Here is a 23,514-nt window from a genome sequence, read left to right as displayed (position 1 = left end):
AGTTTTCATAGGATGTCTTGCCCTGCCCAGGGGAAAAGCCCCTCTGATTGGCTGCCTTCCCCACTTCCCTATCTCTTGGGAAAGGACAACCAATGAGAGCTGCTGCAGGAGGCAGGCACTGCCCCCCACACTTGCAGAAAGTGGGTCAGCTCCTCTTTATCCCTGTGAAGAGGGAGAAGAGGACACAATTAAAACTGAACAGCACCCCTCCCTCTCCCGCTCAGGCTTAGGGAGGATGAAAAAGACCTGGAGCTGACAACCCCACCCGAAAGCCTGGCAGTGAGGTGAATAGTCCCTGGGTGTGTGACCTCCCCCAGGCCTGGCAGTGGGGTGAATAGTCCCTGGGTGTGACTTCCCCCAGGCCTGGCAGTGGGGATGAAGAATGTCACAGCTGAAGTAAAGTGTCTGATTCTGATCTCACACTGTCTTTACCAGCATGAAAATTCAGTGGAGCGACTCACAATTTTCACCGATATAACTGAGAACAGTCAGATGCACAGAACTTACAGATCAGATTCAGCTGTCTGATCTGGCTGCTTTATATCACTGGGGTGGTGCAAAGCAGCTGGAGCGTAAAGGTAAATTTGGCCCAGAATGTCTTAGATCCCTTGTGGCCATCACAATTTTGTCATGTACTGAAGATGGTTTAGTAATCTGCTAGTAATCTACTGAAAAGAATACAGCTTTGTCTAAATAATATTCTCATTTGCAATAAAGACCCTAAGCAGTGAATAATCCCTTTTGCCTTCTTTGCGTTTTCTTGTTCACTGTACTTTTACTCTACTGAGAATTGGAAATGGAAATAGCTTTCCTTCACCGAGAGCAACACAAATGTTAGATATACGGATATACCACCAGGGGACACAGCACAGTTGCCACACATCTCTCCTGACAATGCATTGCTAACACCTGAATCCATCTAGGATATCCTATTCTGCTGGGTTTAAGCATGAGAAACAAGCCCATCTGAAAGCTCAGCAGTCCTTGTAGGCAATGCATGAGATTGTACTGTGCTATCAACTGTCTAATGAAAATTAAGTAACTATTTGTCGGGTACCTTTGCAAGCATTATCCTGCGATCCTTCGGCTGGCCTCCAGGGAGCATCATTGTAGAATTCTTTACACCTTTCACAGGACATGCCCGCAGTGTTGTGCTGACAGACACATCTGCCATGAACCTGCAACATGTCAACAACAAAAATAATTGAATGTTCTTTAGTCCATTGACTTTGGGTCATTTGGCAGAAAAAAAACACTCCAACCACCCCCACCCCCACCCCAATATAGCTTTCTTTCATGTGGGATAATATATTACTTTTTGATTCTTGAAGACTGAAAACTTCCATAGTGCCAGAACCAGATCAGGTTGCCTCTCTCTCTTAGAGGGAGAAATTTAGTATGTTAATTATAATGAAACATGGTATTCCTGATGTTTGTTTCATCTCCAGAAAGTAACTGATTTCAAGAGTGACTTTGCCTGCTTTGCTGAGATAAGCTTTAAAACTACAAATTCGTCATTTGCCAAAATTGAACAATTAAACATCACATGAAGAGTCCTATGTACTCGCAGGGCTGGATAGATCCCCCCAAAATGCTATATGCCAACCTAAAATGTTCCCATGTTAAAATACGCAAGTAACCCTAGGCTTTTGGTATGCCAGCATAAGAAGAGAAATTCAGAGCCCTCTGGCTCCCTCATGTGACAGAAACAATTCTCAGTTACATGAGCAAGAGGCATGGACAGTGTGTGGAAACAATGACCAACCTGTCTTAAAGATATTGAAGAAATGTTAGAAAAGATACTTCTACTGACAGAAACTGAGGTTTAAACACTTTATTCTGTTCCTGACTCCTTGGACAATCTGCTGTTCACCAGTTTGCTTGTTTTTAATGTAGAAACAGGGAATTCTCTTTGTGCTGATGACTCTTTTCATGCAGCAGAGTTTTCACCAAACCCTACTGGTGTTATGGAATGTACCCAATAAAGTAGCCATTCAAATCTGCACACAGCACAGATCACTTACTGGATTACATTTGCACCATTACAGCTCTGGTATTTTCATGCTATTATTAACATGTTTGTGTGTCAATTATTATAGAACTACCACTCTAGTGCCAACAGGGGTCAGATTCTGGTCTCTTTTAATCTGGCCCAGTGTTTTTAATGGAGGACGCAATGTTAAAATATTTTTAAAATGTTGAATCACAAATTACAGTCCAAGGATAATCATCCAAAAATTACCATATAGGGAATCCCTTTTAGGACTGGAAGTTTTATAGCTTACCATTCCAGGCTGATAGAAAACATCACCCCGCAGTTTCTGCACTGGACTGCATTGGCTGGCATGACCATTACAAAAACAACTTCCACGGACAACCATTTCATAAACTGCATAATAATATTTTTCAAGGAGATCACTTTGCCTTCTTCCAAATAAAGTATCCCCAAGAGTGTGGAGTTTCGTGAAATTTATTCTCAGGTTTGTTAAGGTGATGAGCTCTGGGATACGAGAAAGGAAATAAAGAACCACAATTAATCTAAAAACTCTGTTCACTTGAAAATCTACAGGGTGCTCAGCTGATGTAAATTAGCTACATTACGCCGAGTTACACTAGCTGAGGATCTAGACCATAGTATTTAACATTCAAGACAAACAAATAACTATGTTTAAAGAAAACCCAAACTATACATACCCTGGATAGATCGGATATAAGGATTTTCTATTTCAAAGCTGGGATCCAAAGCTTTTAAGACAACCTGTAAAACAAATTACCATATATACACGATCATAAGCCGGTTCGTTTATAAGCCGACCCCCCAAGATGGATAAGTAAAAATGGAATTTTTTTATGACCCATTCATAAGCCAACCCTATAATTCAGGGGTTGGCAAACTTTGGCTCCCGGGCCATCAGGATAAGCCACTGGCGGGCCGAGACGGTTTGTTTACCTCGAGCGTCTGCACGCACGGAGGTAAACCTAAGTAAACAAAGTGTCCCAGCCCGCCAGTGGCTTACCCTGACTGGCCGGGACAGCAACTGGTGGGGAAATTTTTGAGGGGTGGGGGAGGGGGAGAGAAGCTGGGGGTCAGGGGAGTAACCCCTGTGATCACCCCCCACATGACCCCACCCCTAGCCCTACCCCTACCTTCCTGAATGAGGGCTCAAAGCACTTATAATTGTGCTTGAAGTTGAGCATCTGCTTAAGTGCTTTGCTAACTTGAGGCCTGAAATTGCAGCAATGTAGCAAAGCATGACCCAAATTGGACCCAGGGAGCAGGGGTATGGAGTTAAAGAAATAGCTAGCTCAGCCCTATGTAAAGCTGGGCTGAGAGTCAATATTACATTGATGTGCAGGATTCAGAAGGGAATGAAATGGAGAATTGCCAACAAGCTCTTTAGGATAATAACTAACATAAGAGACTGAAGTGGAAGAGATGAATGGGGGCTGTCACAGGGTGATTGGGCCCTTTAAAAGTGAGTGGGGAACTGGAATCTGCTCCCTGTGACAAAGGGGAATAGAAGTTAAGTAATTTAAATAGAATTCTCTTGGGTATCCTTCTATATAAAGGTTTACTGGTGAGTCTAATGCTTTTTGCAAATATGTGATCTTCATTTCTCTGAGAATAATGGTACCTGTTTTACTGAAAAATCAAAAACTGCTGTGAAATTTTGTGTAACTCTTGTTTTTTAGCCCTATGAAACTTACAAAAAACAAATGCTAGTACAGTGCTTTTTATAAATTTGGAAATATTTCAAGGCTAATTAATACTAAATGTCAGTATATAGCTACAGAGCTAAAATGAGCAGCTAATATCTTGTATACAGTTATTACTGATGCATTAGGACACCTAAACGTTGAATTTAGCTGTGTGCATGCAGGCTGTATGAAGTAAAGCTGGGTGAATATAATATATTTATCTTCAAAAATAATTTAAACAATGGCTAATTAGTTTTAAAAATTATTTGTGAATATTTTATTGGAACATGTTCATGAAATTTGTAAATATTGGTGAGTATTCACAAATTATTTTCCTTGTTTTAGATTCTGGGCAAATAATAACAAAAATGTTAATAAAATAATGCAAAATTTAATATATATTATTTAACAAATAATATTCAGCTAGCTTTTGCATGAAGCATGATTTTTATGCATTATAAGCAGAGCTATGCAAACTTTTATGACACTCAAAGGCATATGAAAGTCTGCTGGTTTCAGATTCATACATGGGAATGAAGAGTGCTAAAACATTTGAGGCCTGTAAAATGTTCAGAAAAACTGGGAGCAGAGCTTTTTGCTGTAACTAAAGTAGACTAAATTTCTGGAACCCAAGTTCCATACTGGAAGAAAGAGTATGTTGTAGGTGAAGGGAATAGGAGCAGAAAGGATGCAGGAAAACCAATGGAGGGTGGTGCTAATCCTAATGCTGGCCCTTCTAATGCTTCTCCGTGGCAATTGCCATCAGTGTCCCATGGGACTCAGTAAAGCTTTTGTGTCCCCTTACTAAAAAACTGGTGGGGGAGACAGAAGACCCTTGTGGGGGATTTGTTAGAGAGACCAGCCCCCAGCCCCACAGGTTGAAGCTAAAGAAGGGAGCCAACTGGCTGTCACCTGCAGATATCAGAGAATAGGCTTCTGCACAGGTCAGCGGAAGTTTAGGGGGAGTAAAGACCTGTTGTGGGGAGGGACTTGTGGTTTACAGTGGAAACCTGGAGAAACGACATAGTTTTGGATGAGTTTCTGTATGTGTTCATTTGAACCTGAAACTCAAAATAAAACTGAGTGGTCTTGATTTTCTTCTCAGTGTAACCCATTGCAGGCATTTCCCCTTGTAAAACCAGTGTGTGAGAAGAATCAGACATGGAATACAAACTGGCTCGCTGATCTCTCACTGGCATGAGAAGAAAATCAGTGTAATTTGAAGTAAAAAAAGCACAAACACTAAGAAATACCTGGCCTTCAGTGGAGGGCTCAATATCTGAATATCTTGGATCACAAACAATATCTCCCACTCCTTTTGCTGGACCAGAAGGGATGTTGGGGAAAGATTCAGCACAGTTTTGTGCAAAATATCTAAATATTTTCCAGGTGTGACCATAGTCTGTGGAGCGCTCAACCAACATTGCCGCAGGCCGAAATGTCTGGAAGAAACATTGTTGCAATAATTCTTTAATTAGACTTTTGGAACAAGCTTTTACTAGAACTAAGGGTATGTCTACAGTGCAAATGGGAAGTGTGAGTGTAGCCAGTGATGAGCTGCCAAAATCTTAACAACTGGCTCCCTCCTCACCCCACAAGAGGGTCGTGGCCCGTCCCCGCCCCCCAGGACTCCTGCCCCATCCAACCCTCCGCGTTCCTTGATGCCCCCCCTGGGACCCCTGCCCCAGCCATCCCCCTTCCCTGTCCCCTGACTGCCCCCGTCACCCCATCCAGCCCCTCCTCTCATTCCTGATGGCCCTCCGGGACCCCTGCCCCATCCAACCCCCCTTCTCCTTGTCCCCTGACCACCCTGGGAATCCCTGCCCTGACTGCCCCATCCAATCCCCCTTCTCCTTCCTGACTGCTCCCCCGAGACCCTTGCCCCGATTCAACCCCCCTGGTCTCTGCCCTCTGACCGCCCTGACCCCTATTCACCCCCACCCCCCTGCCCTCTATCCAACCCCCGCTCCCGCTCCCTGCCCCCTTACCGCGCTGCCTGGAGGTGGCTGGCGGCGCTACAGCCACGCTGCTCGACTGGAGCTGGGCCAAGCCGCTTCTGCGCAGCGCCTGGAGCACCGGTTCAGGCCGAACTCCCAGCCCCCCCGCTTCCCGTGAATCAGCTGTTCGTGCGGGAAGCCTGGGAGGCGGAGGCTCACCTCCGCTCCGTCCTCTGCCTCCCTGGGCCTGAATGCGAAGCCGCCGCACCATTTCTATGCCCTCCCAGGCTTCCTGCATGAACAGCTGAGTCGCAGGAAGCAGGGGGGAGGGGGAGAAGCAGGGCGGAGCATTCAGGGGAGGAGGCGGAGCAGGGAGCTGGAGCATCTAAGGTGCCACTTTTGGATAATGTGCTCAGGGGAAGCGGCCCTCCGCCCCCTCCAGTTGTTAAATTTAGAAGCCCCTTTAGAACCGGTTGTCCTGTGCAGGACAACCGGTTCTAAAAGGGCTTCTAAATTTAAAAACCGGTTCCCGTGAACCGGTGCGAACCGGCTCTAGCTCACCACTGAGTGTAGCACATAGAGACGTACCCAAGCTAGCTTTGATCTAGCCACACCCACCCAGGACCCTGGGCCCACACTCAAGCAGCTGCCTGTGTCTGCTATGGCTTCACTTCTATTGTTACTCAAGCTATATCAAAGTTCACATGAGTATGAGCATGCAGTGTAGATATACCCTAAATAGAAGGGTTTCTCTCTACAAGGGGAAGTTTCCTGGCAAACACTCCTTCCAAATAATGCCTTTTCCGGTTTAGTTTATGTTGCTTCAAGCCCTAAGGTCTGAACCTACAAGCTGTCTGCACATGGAACTCCAATAACAGCTGATGACAATTCCAAGCATGCAGGCTTGCAGGATTAATTCACCAGTCAACTATTTGAGATACTTGATTTTCTGAAATAGACTGGCTAAGTATGAACTGAAGCACCTAAGAAACAGGGTTCATCAACTGAGTTCTCTCAGCAAAAATGAATCACTACCACTACCCAAAACTGGGAACAATGGTGAATAAGCAATTTTAAGAGAACCAAGTAGGGGTCTTTTGGGAAAAATAGTATGTGACCATGTAATTAAAGACTATAACATAAAGCATACACACAGAAGGGCCAAATTAATGTTGCACAGACCACCTTAATTCTGTCATTCGTAACTTTTGAGTGCTTGACTTTGCAACCATGATGCTCTTTACATAAAGCTATGTGAAGGCTCAAATAAAATATCTAAACAGAGTACCTTAAAAGTCAGTATAAGATGGCTGAACTTGAATAAGGTTTCTAGGTCCAGTCTAATACTAACATGGTCAATGCCTGAAAAGGAATTAAAAAACAGTGAAGATCAGTGATGTAAAATTACTCATTTTTCCTACAGGTACACAACCTGGTATTGTGGTTTATGCAGCTGTAGGTTTTATCACAAAAACAGATTTAAATTAAAAGTAGATGCTCTATGAAAAAATATATTTTTGTGGTAGGTAATTCAATCCTGCTGTAGTTCCTTTGATTCAGCTGTTGAAAATAAATTGATTCAAGGTATCGTGCTTACAATTTCTCTGTAGATAAGTTAATTCTTTTTATCAAATGCTTCTGAATCCTGTGTAGTTACAAATGACCAGATCTAAATCATTGTAAATCTTTGCTCCAACATTATAAATCAAAGAGAAAGAGAATGTATCGTATTGCAGCAGTTCTCAACTGGGGGTTCTGTGGCCTCTGGGGGATCTGTGAGTTGGTTTCAGGGGGTCCGTGAAGCAGGGCTGGATTTAGACTGGCTGGGGCCCGGGCAGAAACCTTGGATCCCCTAGCCCTGGCACCCCGTGGCAGAAGCCTCAAGCCCCAGGGCCCTGAAACCCTGAATCCCCCAACTGCAGGGCTGAAGCCCAAAGCCCTGAGTCCCCCTGTCCTGTGGGGTAGGAGCTCTGAGCCCCCCACTGCCAGAGCTAAAGCCTCAAGCCATGGCACCCCATGGCCCAGGAGCTCAGCACCCCTCGGGCAGAAACCCTAAGCCCTGGTATCCTGCAACTGAAACCCTGAGGCCCACTCTCCAGGCCCTGGAGTTTTTATAGCATGTTGGGCATGGGAGGGACTTGGAAAGAATAAGGTTGAGAACCACTGGTTAGCATTATTCTGCTGTTTCTTCTACTTCTTCTGAGTTTTTCCTTTAGTTTTTGAGTCTCTTAGCTGGATGCCTGGCCAGCAGCCACCACTCTCTCTGCTCTGCCTTCAGAACTGGGCGGCTGGAGAGTGGCAGCTGTTATGGGGTGGCTACAAGGGGACTAAGGTAAATTTTGGGGTGGCTATAACCCCTGCAAGGCCCCCCACTACCGCCCCTGCCACAGGGTCTCTGCTATGTGCTTCATCACTCCTGTTTGTGATGCTACTGTAGCCTAATTAATTATTACACTTATAATTATTTATTGGGATGAAACATACATTTGTCACAGATAAGAGGTTCTTTTTCAGGTGGCTACTTGGAGTTAATTAAGAAGATAAAATTTGGTGAAGCAGACACAGAATCTTTAATTAACATAGACAAATATAATTGAAATAATAGAAAAATCAGTCTGTACAAGTATAAAAATAAGATCAGTACAATAAAGTGGTTTCCTGCATTTTCATACTTACAATCTTATATTGTGAAGACCATTCAAAACAAAGATGGGAAGGAAAAGTAAGTGCAGCCCATTTGAAGGGAGAGCTGATTCAGTTTACACTGTCTTGGGAAACTGATGAACCCCAAAATTAGGGAACTAAACTGGATCTTTTATATCCCTTCTTTTTTTAATTTTTTGAAAACCCAACCATATTTGATAATCTTCTGTGACTGTAACAGATTAATACCTACCCCTCATCAATATGTGGCATATCTGGGGTCCACAATCATCCCTCTTAATATTATCAACCCACATCATAAAATCATAGAACTGGAAGGGACCTCAAGAGGTCGTCTAGTCCAATCCCCTGCACTCAAGGCAGGGTTAAGTATTATCCAGACCATCCCTGACAGGTTTTTGTCCCACCTGCTCTTAAAAATCCCCAATGATGGAGATTTCACAACCTCCCTAGGCAATTTATTTCAGTGCTTAACCACTGTGACAGTTAGGAAGATTTTCCTAATGTCCAACCTAAACCTCCCTTGCTGCAATTTAAGCCCATTGCTTCTTGTCCTATCCTCAGAGGTTAAGAAGAACAATTTTTCATCACTCGTTTCTTAATAATTCCTATAAGTTTTTGTGGTCCAACTGTCTAATAACCAGATTGCTAAAACCCTCTCCAAAACCGCCATCTAACAGAATTCTTTGGTGTGCTGTATTCTTTGTGTTTACTTGTTTGTCCTTCCATATGAGAGTGCAGAATTTATAATCAAGGGTTACTGTCTTAGACCTGCCCTTTTCTCACCTAAAACATAGCCGTTAGCATAACTACTTCCACAAGACCTTGCACTAATAACAGGCCTCAGAGTAAGAGTCGTAACTTAATGGTAGATGGTGACCACAGGGAACACAGCAGGAACATGGAAGTAACCACCGTAAACCAGTTTGGACAAGAAGTAGCAGGTTTGAGAATGAGCTAATTGGCATTAATATGTACGGATACTCTATCTTATAGAATAAGTGCACCCCAACATTATGCGGAGGAGGAATTTAGATTTGGGCATGGAAGGCTGGGTATTTGCATGAATATTCATGCTAGTGCTCAGGCCCCATGACAGGGCAAAGCACCATGTGGCATTAGCAGCGGTTCTCAACCAGAGCTCCACCGCCCCGGGGAGCCGTGAGCTGGTTTCAGGGGGTTCACAAAGCAGGGCTGGCTTTAGAAGGGATGTGCCCAGGGCAGAAAGCTCGGCACTCCGAGCCCTGGCATCCCGCAGCAGAAGCCCTGAGTCCCCCCAGATGCAGGGCTGAACTTGCAGAAGCCCCGAGCACTGCCCTCCCTGCCACGGGCTTAAAAAGCCTCTAGCCTTGGTGCCCCACAGGGCAGGAACCTGGCAGCCCGTGGGCATGGGCGGCAGGTGAAGCGTCCCCTGGGGGAGGCTAGCTCTCCTTGTCCCGCTTCTTCCGCCCACAGTCCTACCCACACTCCACCCCAGGTCCCACCCCCGCTCCTGCTCAGTCCCCTCCCTGCTTTGCCCCCCACTGCTGCGTTCCTCCTCTCCTTCCCCCCTGCCCCTGTGAGGTCCCCACCACCTGCAGCTTGCCGCATCCATCCTCTCTTCCCCCGTCCCCCACAAGGCCCCTGCCACTCACTCCCTCCTCTCCTTCAACCACCCCCCTGCAAGGCCCCCCTGGCCCGCCATTCACTGTGTCCCTCCTCTCCTCTACACCCCCTTCCCTGTGAGGGAGGTGGCAAGTGGCGGGTTGGGTGGTCCTCATGGGGGAGGGGAGGTAGAAGAGAGGTGGGACACGGCGAGGGGGAGGGGAAGTGGAGGAGAGGAGGGATTCAGGCAGGCAGGGGGGCCTCGGGGAAGGGGCCGAGCAGGGATGGGAAGAGGTGGAGTGCAGGCGGGGCCACCACAGCCCAGGTGTTCACTGGCAGGGCAGCGGCAGCTGCGCAGGGGAGGTTTAGCCTCCCCTGGCCTATTATACCCACCACCTGTGCCTGTGGGGTAGAAGCGCTAGCCCTGGTACCCCATGGCTGAAGCCCTGAGCCCCCAGCCCTGCCACTCCGTGGGGAAGAAGCCTTGAGCCCCTCCAAGCCCATGGCTGAAGGCCCAAACCCTCCCCATGGCCAAAGCGCTGGGCGGCACCCCCACTCTTGGGCCCTGGAGTGTATTTAGCATGTTGGGGCGGGGGGGCCTCAGAAAGAAAATGGTTGAGAACCCCTGCCATATTGTCTTATAGTTTCATAAAGTGATGATTGCAAATATTGATTAGAATAAGCTAAACTAGCCAAGTTAAGAAACATTACTTGACTGTAACCTACCATTTTCTGACTGCCACCACTTCTTTTTCCGGTCTGGCTCAAAAGTTGTGATAACATTTTCAATTGGGTGACTGTTGGGATGGGTATAGGGATTATATGGGTATCTGGAATCACAAAGGAAGCATTTCTCTTCACCCTAAAAAACAGAATAAGCAAGACAAACTATCAGTGCAATCTCTGGCCCCTTTATCCAGTAGATAAGCACATGGCTCAGTGTTTTCAGGATTGGGGCCTGTCTCTTGGGACCTGATCCTGCCAACACTCATGCACACACTTAACTTTACATGTGAGCAGGGGCGGCTCTAGGCACCAGCAAACCAAGCTGGTGCCTAGGGCGGCCAAATCTAGGGGGCGGCAGGCTGGGCCGGTGGACCTGCCGCAGTCATGCCTGCGGGCGCTGTTCGCGGCTCCGGTGGACCTGCCGCGGGAGCTCAACCGGAGCCGCGGGAAGAGGGGACCCGCCGCGGGACCGAGGAAGGGCGGCGCAGCACACCGCGCTGCCTGGGGCAGCCTATTTTCTAGAGCCGCCCCTGCATGTGAGTAATCTCATTGAGCCCAGTGGGCTGTCTCATGTGCACAAAAACCACATGTGCATAGTGTAGGATGGGGGCTTTGGTTAGTCAAAGCCCAAATTTGGGGACCATCCGGGCATGCCAGAAGAATACCTGTTTCCTCCAGCTTTTTCTGAGGAGGGGGAGCTTAAAAGGAAAATCTCAATGAATTTATGATGGTGTTTGGTAATGATGTCAGGAGGAGCTTGTTTCATGGGCAGGGAGTTGTCGAGGGGAACTTTATTAGAAAATTAAAAACTCTTTTATCTGTTTTGTTACTGGTGCATAAAGTTTTTCAGCACCGGCAGTGTGAGAGAGAGCATAATGAGATTATGGAGTGAGTACTGGGGAAGGATTTGCGTTCGTAAGGCTGGGGAGGCTCTTGGAAGGAGAACCTATTAAACTGTTATTAAAAATTAAAATATGTTTTTTAAAATTAAATTGGTTCACAGATATCTGAACAGATTCATCCTTGGCTGCACATTGCTATTAAGACACCAAATACAAGTAACACATTTATGCCAATATGAAGCTGGCTAGCAACCTCAGGAGGAGGCCAGGTGATCCTTTTTCTTTATCCTGCTTGTGGAAGGCTGGGTGTTCTACTCACTTATGTTCTTATGTTGTATATAAAATGTTTGCATGTTTTTAAAGTGTATAATCTCTGGGGAATTGGTGAATATTGTACAGAATATATACACTTATGTATGTAACATATATAATTATTGCATGGATTGTAAACACTAATACATTTATATTATATGCAACCATTACTACTGTCTGTCTGACCCTGAATGTGTGTATACATAAATAGAAAAAATATCCCCCACACTTCATTTTAAAATGCTATTTTTATAGAAAGTTAAAGCTACAAAAATGCTTAGTAGGGGTGGAGATCACCAAGCCTCAGGTTTGTATAGACATGTATAATATGATACTGACTTTGCTTCCTTTGACCTTGCCTGGTAGATTTTTGCTCCCTACATGACACGCATATGCTTGTCTTACATAGCAAAATCGGCCAGGTTACATTAATCTCTGAAATTTGCAGTTTTACACCTTCTCCAATAGCACATTTTCTTCTTTTCCTTGTAAAATTTGTAGACGTACTAAGTAGAATAATATTTTAAATCACATATTTTACATAAGCATGCAATTTAGAAACATACAGTCACACTTTATAAACAGGACTAAAATATATACAGTGCTCTCTTTCTAAACATAAATATCAAGCTGTGTTTTGAATCTTGAATCAGAATTTTCAATAAAATGTTCAGATCAAGCCTTCAATGGGATTTCTTAAAGTGGCTGAAGTTAATCACTTGCATAAATCTTTGTTGGACTGGGGCCTATTCTCTTCCCTCTGTTACTCTGGAATTTCATTAGAACAGTATCATAACATTATTTCTAATGATGTTTCAGCAAGCTGCCAATTATGCACACAAAATCAGAGAACACACACTGAGCATGCAGTCCCAAAATGCTATTGCTGAAACAATGTATTCTAATTTCAATAACAATCTTTATTCATCTGCCCTCCTTTATGTTATTAATAAGGGACTTAGAACTTTGCATCTTCCTTTTGATGGCCTCAAACTGAACCTCACAACAGCCCTGTGTATGGAAGTATTAGTATCTTCATTTTACAGATGACGAAACTGAGACACATAGAGGTTATTAGTACTAACTATTTATAGAACACTGTCAGTGTACCTGACACTTTGGAAAACAAACTCATACTCTCTGCTCCATAGAATTAACAATTTAAGGGGAGAAAACCTTAGAGGAAAGAACAGATGAGATACTGGTTACAGCAAATGAGGGTGTGGAGAGATAATTGGGGAGTACAACATGGTAGCAATGATTGTGGGGACAAAATGGGGTTTAAGAAGAGATTTGAGAAGTCATGGAGGTGGGGATTGTCCGAGCCTTGGTTCTTCCCCATTCCCTTCCACTCCCTGTCCTATGCATGGAGGGAATGTAATCAGGGCCGGTGCAACCTATTAGGCAACCTAGGCAGTCGCCTAGGGCACTAGGATTTGGGGGGGGTGGCATTTTCTTCAGCAACAACCGCGGCTGCCGGATCTTTGGCTGCCCCGGTCGCTGCCAACATTTAGGCTGAGGGAGCTGGGGCAGGGGAGCACAGGGAAAGCCGCCTGCAGCAAGTAAGGGGGGGGGGGCGGCACGCAGGGGAACTCCCTGCTCCAGCTCACCCCTGCCCCGCCTCCTCCCCGAGCACACCGTGGCTGCTTCACTTCTCCCCCACTGCAAGCCTGGGAGGCGGGATAAGTGAAGCAGCGACGGCTTTCTCGGGGAGGAGACAGAGCAGAGGTGAGCTGGGGAAGGAGGGGCGCCTTAGGGCAGAGAGGGGCACAAGGTGGAAGTTTCGCCTAAGGCGCGAAACATCCTTGCACCAGCCCTGAATGTAATCAACGTCATTTTCCAGGGCTGTGGTTACCCCTCCCTCTGAAGCAATGTGATACAGGATTAGAAATTATGGGGATATGGATTAGTGATATGGGAATTAGTAACTTTCTGCCATTCACCTGCTATAATATCTTTGTTAATCAAATACAAATGTTGACAATCATTTTTTCAGTTGATGTTATGCTCTCAGAAATAAAATAAACTAATAATAATTAGAAATATCACAAGAAAGCCAATGTAAAACAACATTCACCCGGGTGTTCTCATTCGTGTAGCTTTCTTGGAGACAGGTTCTAACTGAGGTGCTCAGTTGTACCATGTTCACTAATCACAAATATTTACAATAACAGCTTTTCTCTTGTAAGTACCCTTGACATGGGTCATCAGTGGGAAAAGAATGTAGGACTCTCATCAGTTAAAAATCCTGGCCTTGCTCCAGCAAAGAAATTATTTTAGCATGTGAGTAGCTTCATTGACTCCAGTGGGACTATTCACATATATTAAGTTACGCATATACTGAAGTCCTTTGCTGCACTGGGGCCAGAGTGCTCAGCACCTTATAGGGTCAAGCCTCCAAATCACAGGCCTCCACTCTTTGAGCTGAAGGAATAACCCCATTAGGTGGTAGCAGTAGTAGGCTCTTATCCTCTATGCAAAATAATAACTAGAGAGGACATGACACTTAACCAGTGTCAGATCACATAAATCATTGTGCTAATGTCTCAAGAATGGCTGTTCATCTTAACAATACCATATTCACATGTTATCAAGGGTAGGCATCAGCAAACAATATTATTCACTATTCATTATTTCTCATTCCTCAATCTTCTGGTTAAAAAAGTTGCAGTAAACAACATGTGCATCTAAGGCCACACAAAACAAATATCAGAGTAAATTGTTATAGGGACTAGTTCATGAATAACCATATTGCCTGAGAATTGTTCATTCAAACTATTTGGTGGATAATTACAAAAAGTGAAGAGATTCACAGAAAATAGGACTAATTCACAAACTATTTGAGAATGGAAAAAGTGGTTAAATTCATCAGCTTGTTGATTTACAATGAATAAGTTGACCAGCACTAGCTCGATAGGTACCATCTGACTATCTTAGTTCTGAAGTGTATTATACTTTAAACCTGTCACAGCACTTGACCAGAAGGTGATAAATAGTAATTTTAAAATTACCTCTAAAATGAGCAATATCTCATTAATTTCCTCTGCAGTTCACATCTGGTATTTTGTGAAAAATATTTTTTCTCATGATTATTTATTAACTTCATGGGACCATGTCCTACTGTCCTTGCTCAGGGAAACTCCCATTTATATCAGTAGGAAGTCTGATAACAGGCAATGACTGTTGGATACGCAGAGCCCTATCCATCACTTCCCTGTCACCTAAGCTCGGCTGCACAGAGATGTGGGTCCCTTCAGAGCTGGGCTCCATGGCATACACAAGATGCAGACTCCCTCCATACGTTTCTACCCATCTGGCCCCTTATGTGGCAAACCCAGACTGATTTTAGTGCAGGCAAGGCCCACTGCAGCCATGTGGAAGGGGACAAGATGCATCTATCAAGATAATGAGTGTATGGTCCTCTAGTGCAAACAGCTTTGAATTCATTACAACTGACTGAATTACAACATCCCAAATATATGTGTCGCAATGTCAGAACTGACAGTTTTCGCAGCTTTTTCGGGGGAGTGCTCTGTTTGCTCATGCTGGCTCCTATTCCTCTCTGACGTTCACAAAACTGTCCGGGAAATCAGCCTAACTTCCCTGCACAGTCAAAGAGCATACATATGCTGTTATGTTTTTCATACACAAAGAATAGTTGCTCAGTTAATTACTTTTTATTTTAAATTACACAACAAAACAACATAAGAGAGCACATTGTGTATGTGTCTCGTCTGCAACACGCTACATCTAAACTGAACATAAAATGGCAACTGCATCCAGCAGACTCTTAGGCCCAGAACCCCGAAGGTATTTAGGTGCTTAACTCCATTGAAATCAGTAGGAGTTAGGATTAGATCCTGAAAGGAATTTAGGCACCTAAAAGATTTATAGGTGCAGTACACAAGAAACAAAATCTTGCCACTGGGGTTATGTCTACACTTCGGGCTGGAGGTGTAATTCCCAGCATGAGAAGACATACCCAGGCTAACTCAGTAAAGGTAGAGCATAGCTGTGGTGGCATGAGCCATGGGAAGAGTTAGCCACCTCAAATATATCCTTAGCATTTTGGATAGGTATGTACTTGGGTGACACGGCTACACTATTTTTAATGGGCTGGCTCAATTAGAGCTAGTGAGGGCATGTCTCCTTGAACTGGAATTCTCACCTCCAGCTTGAAGTGTAGTCATAGCCTTACAAAACTTCATTCTCCACATGCACGATTCCCATCAGACTGACAAATACTGTGTATGTTTGCCTTTATGAGGCATTTTACAGGAAAACTACTTGAGGACAGCAGCAGCAAAGTGTCACTGGAGATTCATGTATTCATTTGTGAATACATTGAGCAGTCATGGGATAAAAGGGAAGGTCCTCTCATGAATCAGTAATTGGTTAAAAGACAGGATACAAAGGGTAGGAATAAATGGTCAGTTTTCAGAATGGAAGGAGGTAAATAGTGGTGTCCCCCAGGAATCTGTACTAGGACCAGTGCTGTTCAACATATTCATAAATGATCTGGAAAAAAGAGGTGAACAAAAAAGAGGGGGCAAAATTTGCAGATGATACAAAACTACTCGAGATAGTTAAGTCCCAAGCAGACTGCAAAGAGCTACAAAAGGATCTCACAAAACTGTGTGACTGGGCAACAAAATGGCAGATGAAATTCAATGTTGATAAATGCAAAGTAATGCATATTAGAAAACATAATCCCAACAATACAAACAAAATGATGCAGTCTACATTAGTTGTTAAAACTCAAAAAAGATCTTGGGAGTCGTGGATAGTTCTCTGAAAACTCAAGGTGCAGCAGCAGTCAAAAAAGCTAATGGAATGTTGGGAATCATTACGAAAGGGATAGATAAGAAGACAGAAAATATCACCATGCCACTATATAAAGCCATGGTACACCCACACCTTGAACACTGCGGCAATTCTGATCACGACATCTCAAAAAAGATATACTAGAATTGAAAAAGGTACAGAGAAGGGCAAAAAAAAAATGATTTAAGGGTATGGAAGTTTAAAAAGACTGGAAATTTTCAGCTTGAAAAGAAATGACTAAGGGGGGATACGATTGAGGTCTATACAATCACGAACGGTATGGAGAAAGTGAATAGGGAACGGTTGTTTACTCCTTCACATAACACAAGAAGTAGGGGTCACCCAGTGAAATTAACAGGCAGCAAGTTTAAAACAAACCAAAGGAAGTTCTTCTTCACAGTACTTCCTTGAACAGTCAATCGGTGGAACTTGTTGCCAGGGAATGTTAACTGTAACGGGGTTAAAAAAAGAACTAGATAAATTCATGGAGGATAGTTCCATCAATGGCTATTGGCCAAGATGGTCAGGGATGCAACTCTATACTCTGGGTATCCCTAGCCTCTGAATGCCAGAAGCTAGGAGTGGATGACAGGCGATGCATCACTTGCTGATAGCCTGTTCGGTTCATTCCCTCTGGGGCACTGGGCATTGGTCACAGTCAGAAGACAGGATACTGAGCTAGATGGACCGTTGGTCTGACCCAATATGGCCATTCTGATGCTCTATGTCTCACTGATGCATTGCCATTTCTGTTGAGAAATAAACATCACCCTGAAGGCTACTACCAAGCTGTCTTCCTGCCCTAATAGAATATATAATTTCACCAGGTATATTTCTTGTCATCTGACATTTATTTAAACATATCTAGAAGCATCTTCTTATAATGTGCAGTTATTTTATAAATAAGAATAAACCAACCTCAAGGTAGCCTATAATGCAGTATTTCTGAGGGCCAGTCAGTCCACAAACTGATGAGGCTGTTAGTTGCTCACTGCGACCCACCAGAAGATCTCCAATGGCTGGATGACAGGAGCCACTATCACACTCATCCTCTGCATGCAGGAGACTTAACAGCACTGAACACAAAAGAAGACAAATACAGCTGTAATGGTGTGACATGCTCAGCTACATGGCTTCAGAGAAAAGTAGCTACACTGCAACATCGCCTGAATTGTCCTTTGTCTACACTTTCCTTTTGTCCTTTGTTAACGCTGCTTTACAGGATTCAAAAGAACTTCTCTAATTCATAGGTTCATAGATTCCAAGACCAGAATGGACCATTTGTCTGACCTCCTGTATAAGATGGGCCATAGGAACGTTCCCAAACTAAGTCCTGTTTGAAATAGAGCATGTCTTTTAGAAAAACATCCCATCTTGATTTAAACATTGCCAATGATGACAAATCTACCACAACCCTTGGTAGGTTGTTCCAATGGTTAATTACCCTCCCTGTTAAAAATGTGTGCCTTATTTCCAGTCTGAACATACCTGCTGCAGATCATTATAAATAAATTGGTAACTAGCATATTGCACATCAGTGCTAAAATTTTGATCAATATTACATTGTGCAATAAATATGTGAAACTGCCAGGCAGTTGCATTGTGCTTCATATGTAGATATAGCAAGCATTGATGCAGTATTACTGATAACATCACAGGTGACTCCATGAACAGGGCCAGATTCTGATCTCATTTACATTAATATAAATCTGGAGTAACTCTGCCGATTTCAATTGAGTTGCTCCAGATTTATACGAGTGTAACTGAGACTGGAATCTAAGTCTGTGATTCCTTAGCTTGTCAGATTGTTTGAATTGAACCCCTAGCTTTGGTCTCCATACCCCACATTTTCCAGGAGAAGATGGAAGTTTAGGAACAGAAAATAATTAGGAATCAGATAATCACAAAGCTTTATGGCTTGCTTTGCCCAGCGTGACTTCCAATATTTTCCTCCCAGTGAGTTACGATTTTCCTTGCAGGGTTTTACCCTTTTAGGCAAGTTCTGTCCTGAAACATTGAACAGGAATGGGAGCCTTGGAGGCATCATTGTTTAACTCTGCTTGGCTCAACTTCTGATAAAAATTGTGATTTAGGATTCTAAGGGAAACTAGAGACAGTATTAATGCAGTTTTAGATATAGCAGAATAGCTATTAAGAATTAAGAGTGTTTGTAGGGAGTGCTGAAACTGTCAAACTTCAATTTATGGCTTAGGATATATTTCAGACAGGCAGCTTACTTACAAGCATTTTCAGTGGTCAAGTAATAGGGGTGTTTGATTAATCTGCCCTGCTTTGCTTCCCAGATTCACATTTATCAACTGTTGGCAGGCATCGGTTACCTGTTTTAGGGCCTGACCCAAAGCCTATTGAATACAATGGGAGTGTTTCCTTTGACTTTAATGAACTTTGAATCAGGTCTTTGGAATGGAGGTGCTGGAAAGAGGAGTTATTGTAGTGTTGCACCTGTGTCTAACCAGGACTATATTTCAGTAGAATTTAATAACCATTTAAAACACTAGAGGAAAGATGAAGCAATGTAATGAAAGGCTGGGAAAATATGTAAATTACACAATATTAACCAAAAAGGTTTAGCCTGGACATGTGTAAAGTATTTGCACTTACCAAACTTTAAAAGAATGATCAGTTCAAGCCACATTCTTTTATGTGACAACCAAACTAACTGGATACCTGCAGGAGGAAAAGAAACCTGTTATGACATTTAACACTTTGCCTCATCAAACCTCCCTTCATGTGTATATTATGCTCAGAGCTGCGTTACATTAACTGATACCACTGAAATAAAAATACAAACAGATGAAAAGAAATACAGGCTTTGATTTCCTGCTACTGACTAACAGCTACATCAAAGCAAAAGAACATCTCAAAATTGCTTTTGATAAGATTTCAAAAAGTTATTGACACTTACGAATAAAAATAAAATGCTATAAGCAGAAGTCCCATCTTATCATTTAAATATAACCCATTTAACCCTAAACAGATCAAGTGAGGCATTATAATTGTCTCATGCCCATATTCATAGCAAAAAGAATGTTATGAGTGAGTCATTAAGCATGTGCAATGAGGAAAATAGTTAATAGATCTGGACCAGGTGCTCATGCCCTGCAGAAAGACTTGTGGAAGGGGAATCATCAGGAAAAAGAGGTTTTTCTTGTGAGATTTTCTCGTGGTGGAGAAGCGAGACCTATAAATCCCAGGGGTCTTGGAGAAAGCAGATGCCAGTCTCTGTGCCTGCTTTCCTGACACCTCAAATGAAGCCATTCTGTCCCCAGTGTACATTATAACCCACTCCCTTTCAAGAGGGGCAAGCAGACACAGAGGTCTTGTTGATACTGTTTGTAGCATTAACTTCTGTGGAGTTTCAGAGAATAGCAGCTTTCCAGTTCCATCCCTGATCCTAATTCCCACACGGCCCTTGCCATGTGGCGTAAACTAAGATGAAATTTCACAGGATACCAGGGTAGGGGCATCTCAGTGGAACTTGTCACATGAGTAAAGTCATTTACTTATTTGCAGGCTTGGGTCCTATGCAAGCATAGTTTGCAATCTCCATAATTACACAGCTATTTTAGCTATAATAGTTGGAAAAAATTATAAAAGGACAACCAGCCTTCTGTGCTCTATGCTGGGATCTCATTATTTCAGTTCCCCCTAATGGACAGCAGCTTTGAAGGATCTTGAAGAACTATGTATGAGAAGTTGAATAACCTTTGTGCAGTTGTGCCTTTTGCTATCTAGTTGTAAAGGGAATTTCCAGCAGACCCAATTTCCTATGGCATAATTCAGCAAACATTTTCCTGTTGAGCTGAACTTCAGAACTTGATACTGTATGAAAATAATAGACAGACCTAAGTACAATTTTAAATACTGCCACTGAACAGCACTTGGACTTCTAGTAAGATACATGTCAACAGTAACCTGTCTATCTATCTAGGTAGCTGTATGGCCTCATCACTACTACAGTATCTGAATTACTAATATTATAAAGTGCTGCACTAACAATATTCACTGAAGCCTACCTTTGCTGTTGCATTGGTTTAACGTGTGAAATGACAATCAGCAACAATGACATGCTGTAGCTCAATGCATAGCAGGAAAGTTAAATGTTGAAAAAGGTCTTACCTGGACCTGGGAAGATGAAGCGTTTCTAGAAATGAATGGAACAAAATGAAGACAGCAAGACAAGACATACCAGTGAGTTTCAGCTAAGAAAGGAAAGTGCTTACCCTCAGGCATCTGGGCGTAGAAGAAAAGGAAAACTAGTCTAAAACCTGCCAAAGAGGTGATTTGTGAAATCATTCGGCCTGAGTTTTTGCCATTAGCAAATACATGCAGTAAATAGAAACCATGACAGATATTTTTAGAGTAGAAAATAGCATTGCTTTAGTTTAAGAATGAGTCTGGGATTCACAAAATGCTGGCTTGTGTGTCTTTGATTCTGTGTTCCACTTTGCAGCTGAGAACCAACATATTTATATCTAATTTACAACAAAAGGTTAATAGCATGTGAATACCCTAATTTGGGTAGGGACAATTAAAACCAGAGTAGAGTGGACTTCCAACAGATGTGCACATTGACTTAGAGAATTGATCCTTTGTGTCTGAGGAGACGATGTAGAACCATGCACTGAAAATAAGGGCTAGAGGGGCTGGTGGTGCAAGTATAGCTTGGCCCTGGACAAGTCACAGCCACATTTTCAAAAGTGGCTACTGATTTGGGGGGTCTCCTGTGACGGGATCCCTGGGGTGCAGCCTGGGACTGTGGGACTGCTGGGCCCCCAAACTCTCTCCAGCCTGGGCTGTCTCTCATAATGCCTTGCTAGTGACAAGCAGCAAACCCCTCTAGGCAATGTGATCACTCAGCACAACAACATGTGGAGACCCACACACAGCTAGATGGCATGAATGCTTCCAGAGCCACTCCTGAATCTCACAGGGAAAGGCACCCGCCAGATCCCCCCAGCTCCCAGCACTGTACCTCAGGAATATACCGTCTTGCACTGCTCATCTTTGCACGTGCAAATTTATTCATTGGTTCACCACTTCATCAATGGAAAGTGGATATAAACCAGCCTTTGCAAACCTGAGCAGCTTTGCCACACACTTCATATAAACTCACGGGTAAAGATAAACAGTAAAACAAATGTATTGACTATTAAAGATAGATTTTAAGTGATATTAAGTGAAAGGCAAAAAGTCAGAGTTAGTTACCAAAATAAAATAAAATATAAGCACGAAGTCTAAACTCTCAACCCTATTAGACTGGGCATATCTAGATTACGCAGTTTTTCTTACTTCACTGGATATTGCAGTCCTTAATATACAGGTTTGTCCCTTAAACCTGGGCCAGCCTCCTCTGTTGGAGTCTTCAGTTTTCTTCTGAGTGTCTTGGTTGCTTGCAGCATAGGTGGCGGAAGAAAAAAGGCCAGTCATGGGTCTGCTGTGTTCTGTTTTATACCCTCAGTCCCATGTGCTTGGGGAGCACAAGTCCAGGCATGTGTGGGGGCATTACTGAGTCCCTGGCAAGGTTCAGCAATTCCCCTGGTATGGCCTCATGCAGGTGAGTCATCAAATTGTCGCTCGCTTGCTGGACAATGGCTGTTGATGATTGTTTGACACTTCACCCGGGCGTTGGTTACTCTCCTTGAATTTGAAACACTTTGATTCTGATTTTCAAAAATGCTGAGCCACCTTGAGATCCTGGGATAGAAAGTTCTATAGATGAGTGTTATTGTATAACCAGATGATCAGCTTTCTATCATTTAATTCTTATGCTGAACAGAAAGTTCTTAAATTCCTAAATTAAGGCTTTAGCGTTGTGACTGTTCTTCTGTCACCAGGATTGCCCTCACAGAAATAATTCACACATCTATATTTTTAGAAATGTTTCTCCTCAGGAACACTTGTAAATTACTTGTTGGAGCACCACATCCTCTTCTCAGGCTGACTTCATCCCCTAGTTAGTGTGTATTCACCTACTGGGGGTATGAATGATTGTAGAAGTGTTTTACATTTAGTGGGCATAAATACTGACAAATAAACACAAAGGATTAAGCAATAAATCATTTTTACTACAAGATGTACATTCTATTTTTCATGATTAAACAAGGTATCAGTGTAGATAAGGGTCAAATATCGCAAGAGAATATTATTCTTAGGATAATACTATATTGTAAAATAATGCTTGATCTTTTATTAATATACTTTGTAAGAAAAACATTTTTGTTGCAGAAAAATTATGTGCAAAAGGAATATAGTAGAAGATTTATGTATAAGTTACAGGTAGGTCCATCCTTTTGAGTTATATTGGATCCCAAGCAAGAGTAGGGCCTCAAACTACTGGAGGTAGACAGGGACTAAGAATCTCTGGTTCCAGCACTGGCAAGGGATCTGTATTTAGGGTGAGTCATGATTTCCACTGGTGGCTTGCGGGGATATGGAGCTGGTCTGTGACTTGTCAAGTCATCACAGGCTCGATGACAGGTTTCAGAGTAGCAGCCGTGTTAGTCTGCAGTTGTTATGCCTAAGGGCCATCCTTGATACAGCCTGATAAGTAAAACACAAAGTTGCTAACAAATCAATATAAGTTTCCTTCATAAAAACTAACCAGACTATGATGTGGAGGAAGGGGTGTGTATGGAGGGATGACTGCTGGGTTTAATTTAGACTGTAGCAATATTTTACATCTATATTGCACTCTTCATTCTGTGGGGTCCAAAGAACTTTAAAAAATATGGACTGGATATTGTTATGTGCTGAGACCCTGTACCTCCCATTAAAGGTAATGCAAATGGGACGTTTTCAACAATTCTCATTGCAGAACTCCTGGATCAAATCCTGAAGTCCTTACCCAGACAAAACTTCCACGCCATCTTACATCCCTGAGGTTTCACCCAGCTCAGTTCCTA

At 43.3% G+C, this 23,514-nt stretch overlaps 1 protein-coding gene and 1 long non-coding RNA gene across 7 annotated transcripts in view; one reads left to right on the top strand and one right to left on the bottom strand.

Moving 5' to 3' along the window:
• Positions 1-19,244, bottom strand: part of LAMB4 (laminin subunit beta 4) — a 72,728-nt gene extending 53,484 nt beyond the window's left edge. The window contains exons 1-8 of the mRNA XM_039484383.1: positions 19,211-19,244; positions 17,507-17,664; positions 10,611-10,746; positions 6,925-6,998; positions 4,953-5,141; positions 2,695-2,758; positions 2,286-2,500; positions 1,058-1,178 (exon numbers count right to left, since the gene is read on the bottom strand). Of these exons, the coding sequence (XP_039340317.1) occupies positions 1,058-1,178; positions 2,286-2,500; positions 2,695-2,758; positions 4,953-5,141; positions 6,925-6,998; positions 10,611-10,746; positions 17,507-17,664; positions 19,211-19,244 (991 nt within the window). The remainder of the gene's footprint in view (positions 1-1,057; positions 1,179-2,285; positions 2,501-2,694; positions 2,759-4,952; positions 5,142-6,924; positions 6,999-10,610; positions 10,747-17,506; positions 17,665-19,210) is intronic.
• LOC120370147 overlaps positions 1-23,514 on the top strand; it is a 48,942-nt gene that overhangs the window by 4,409 nt on the left and 21,019 nt on the right. For 4 of the 6 annotated variants that reach the window (XR_005583646.1, XR_005583647.1, XR_005583648.1 and 1 more), the window contains exon 3: positions 11,614-11,721. This is a non-coding gene — a long non-coding RNA (uncharacterized LOC120370147). Of the gene's footprint in view, positions 1-435; positions 736-11,613; positions 11,722-22,837; positions 22,889-23,514 lie in introns of those variants that run through there. The other 2 variants (XR_005583651.1, XR_005583650.1) reach the window with 2 other exon arrangements.

Source organism: Mauremys reevesii, linkage group 1 (assembly GCF_016161935.1).
Source record: "Mauremys reevesii isolate NIE-2019 linkage group 1, ASM1616193v1, whole genome shotgun sequence".
NCBI lineage: Eukaryota > Metazoa > Chordata > Testudines > Geoemydidae > Mauremys > Mauremys reevesii.
This window is presented reverse-complemented; position numbering and strand designations above follow the sequence as displayed.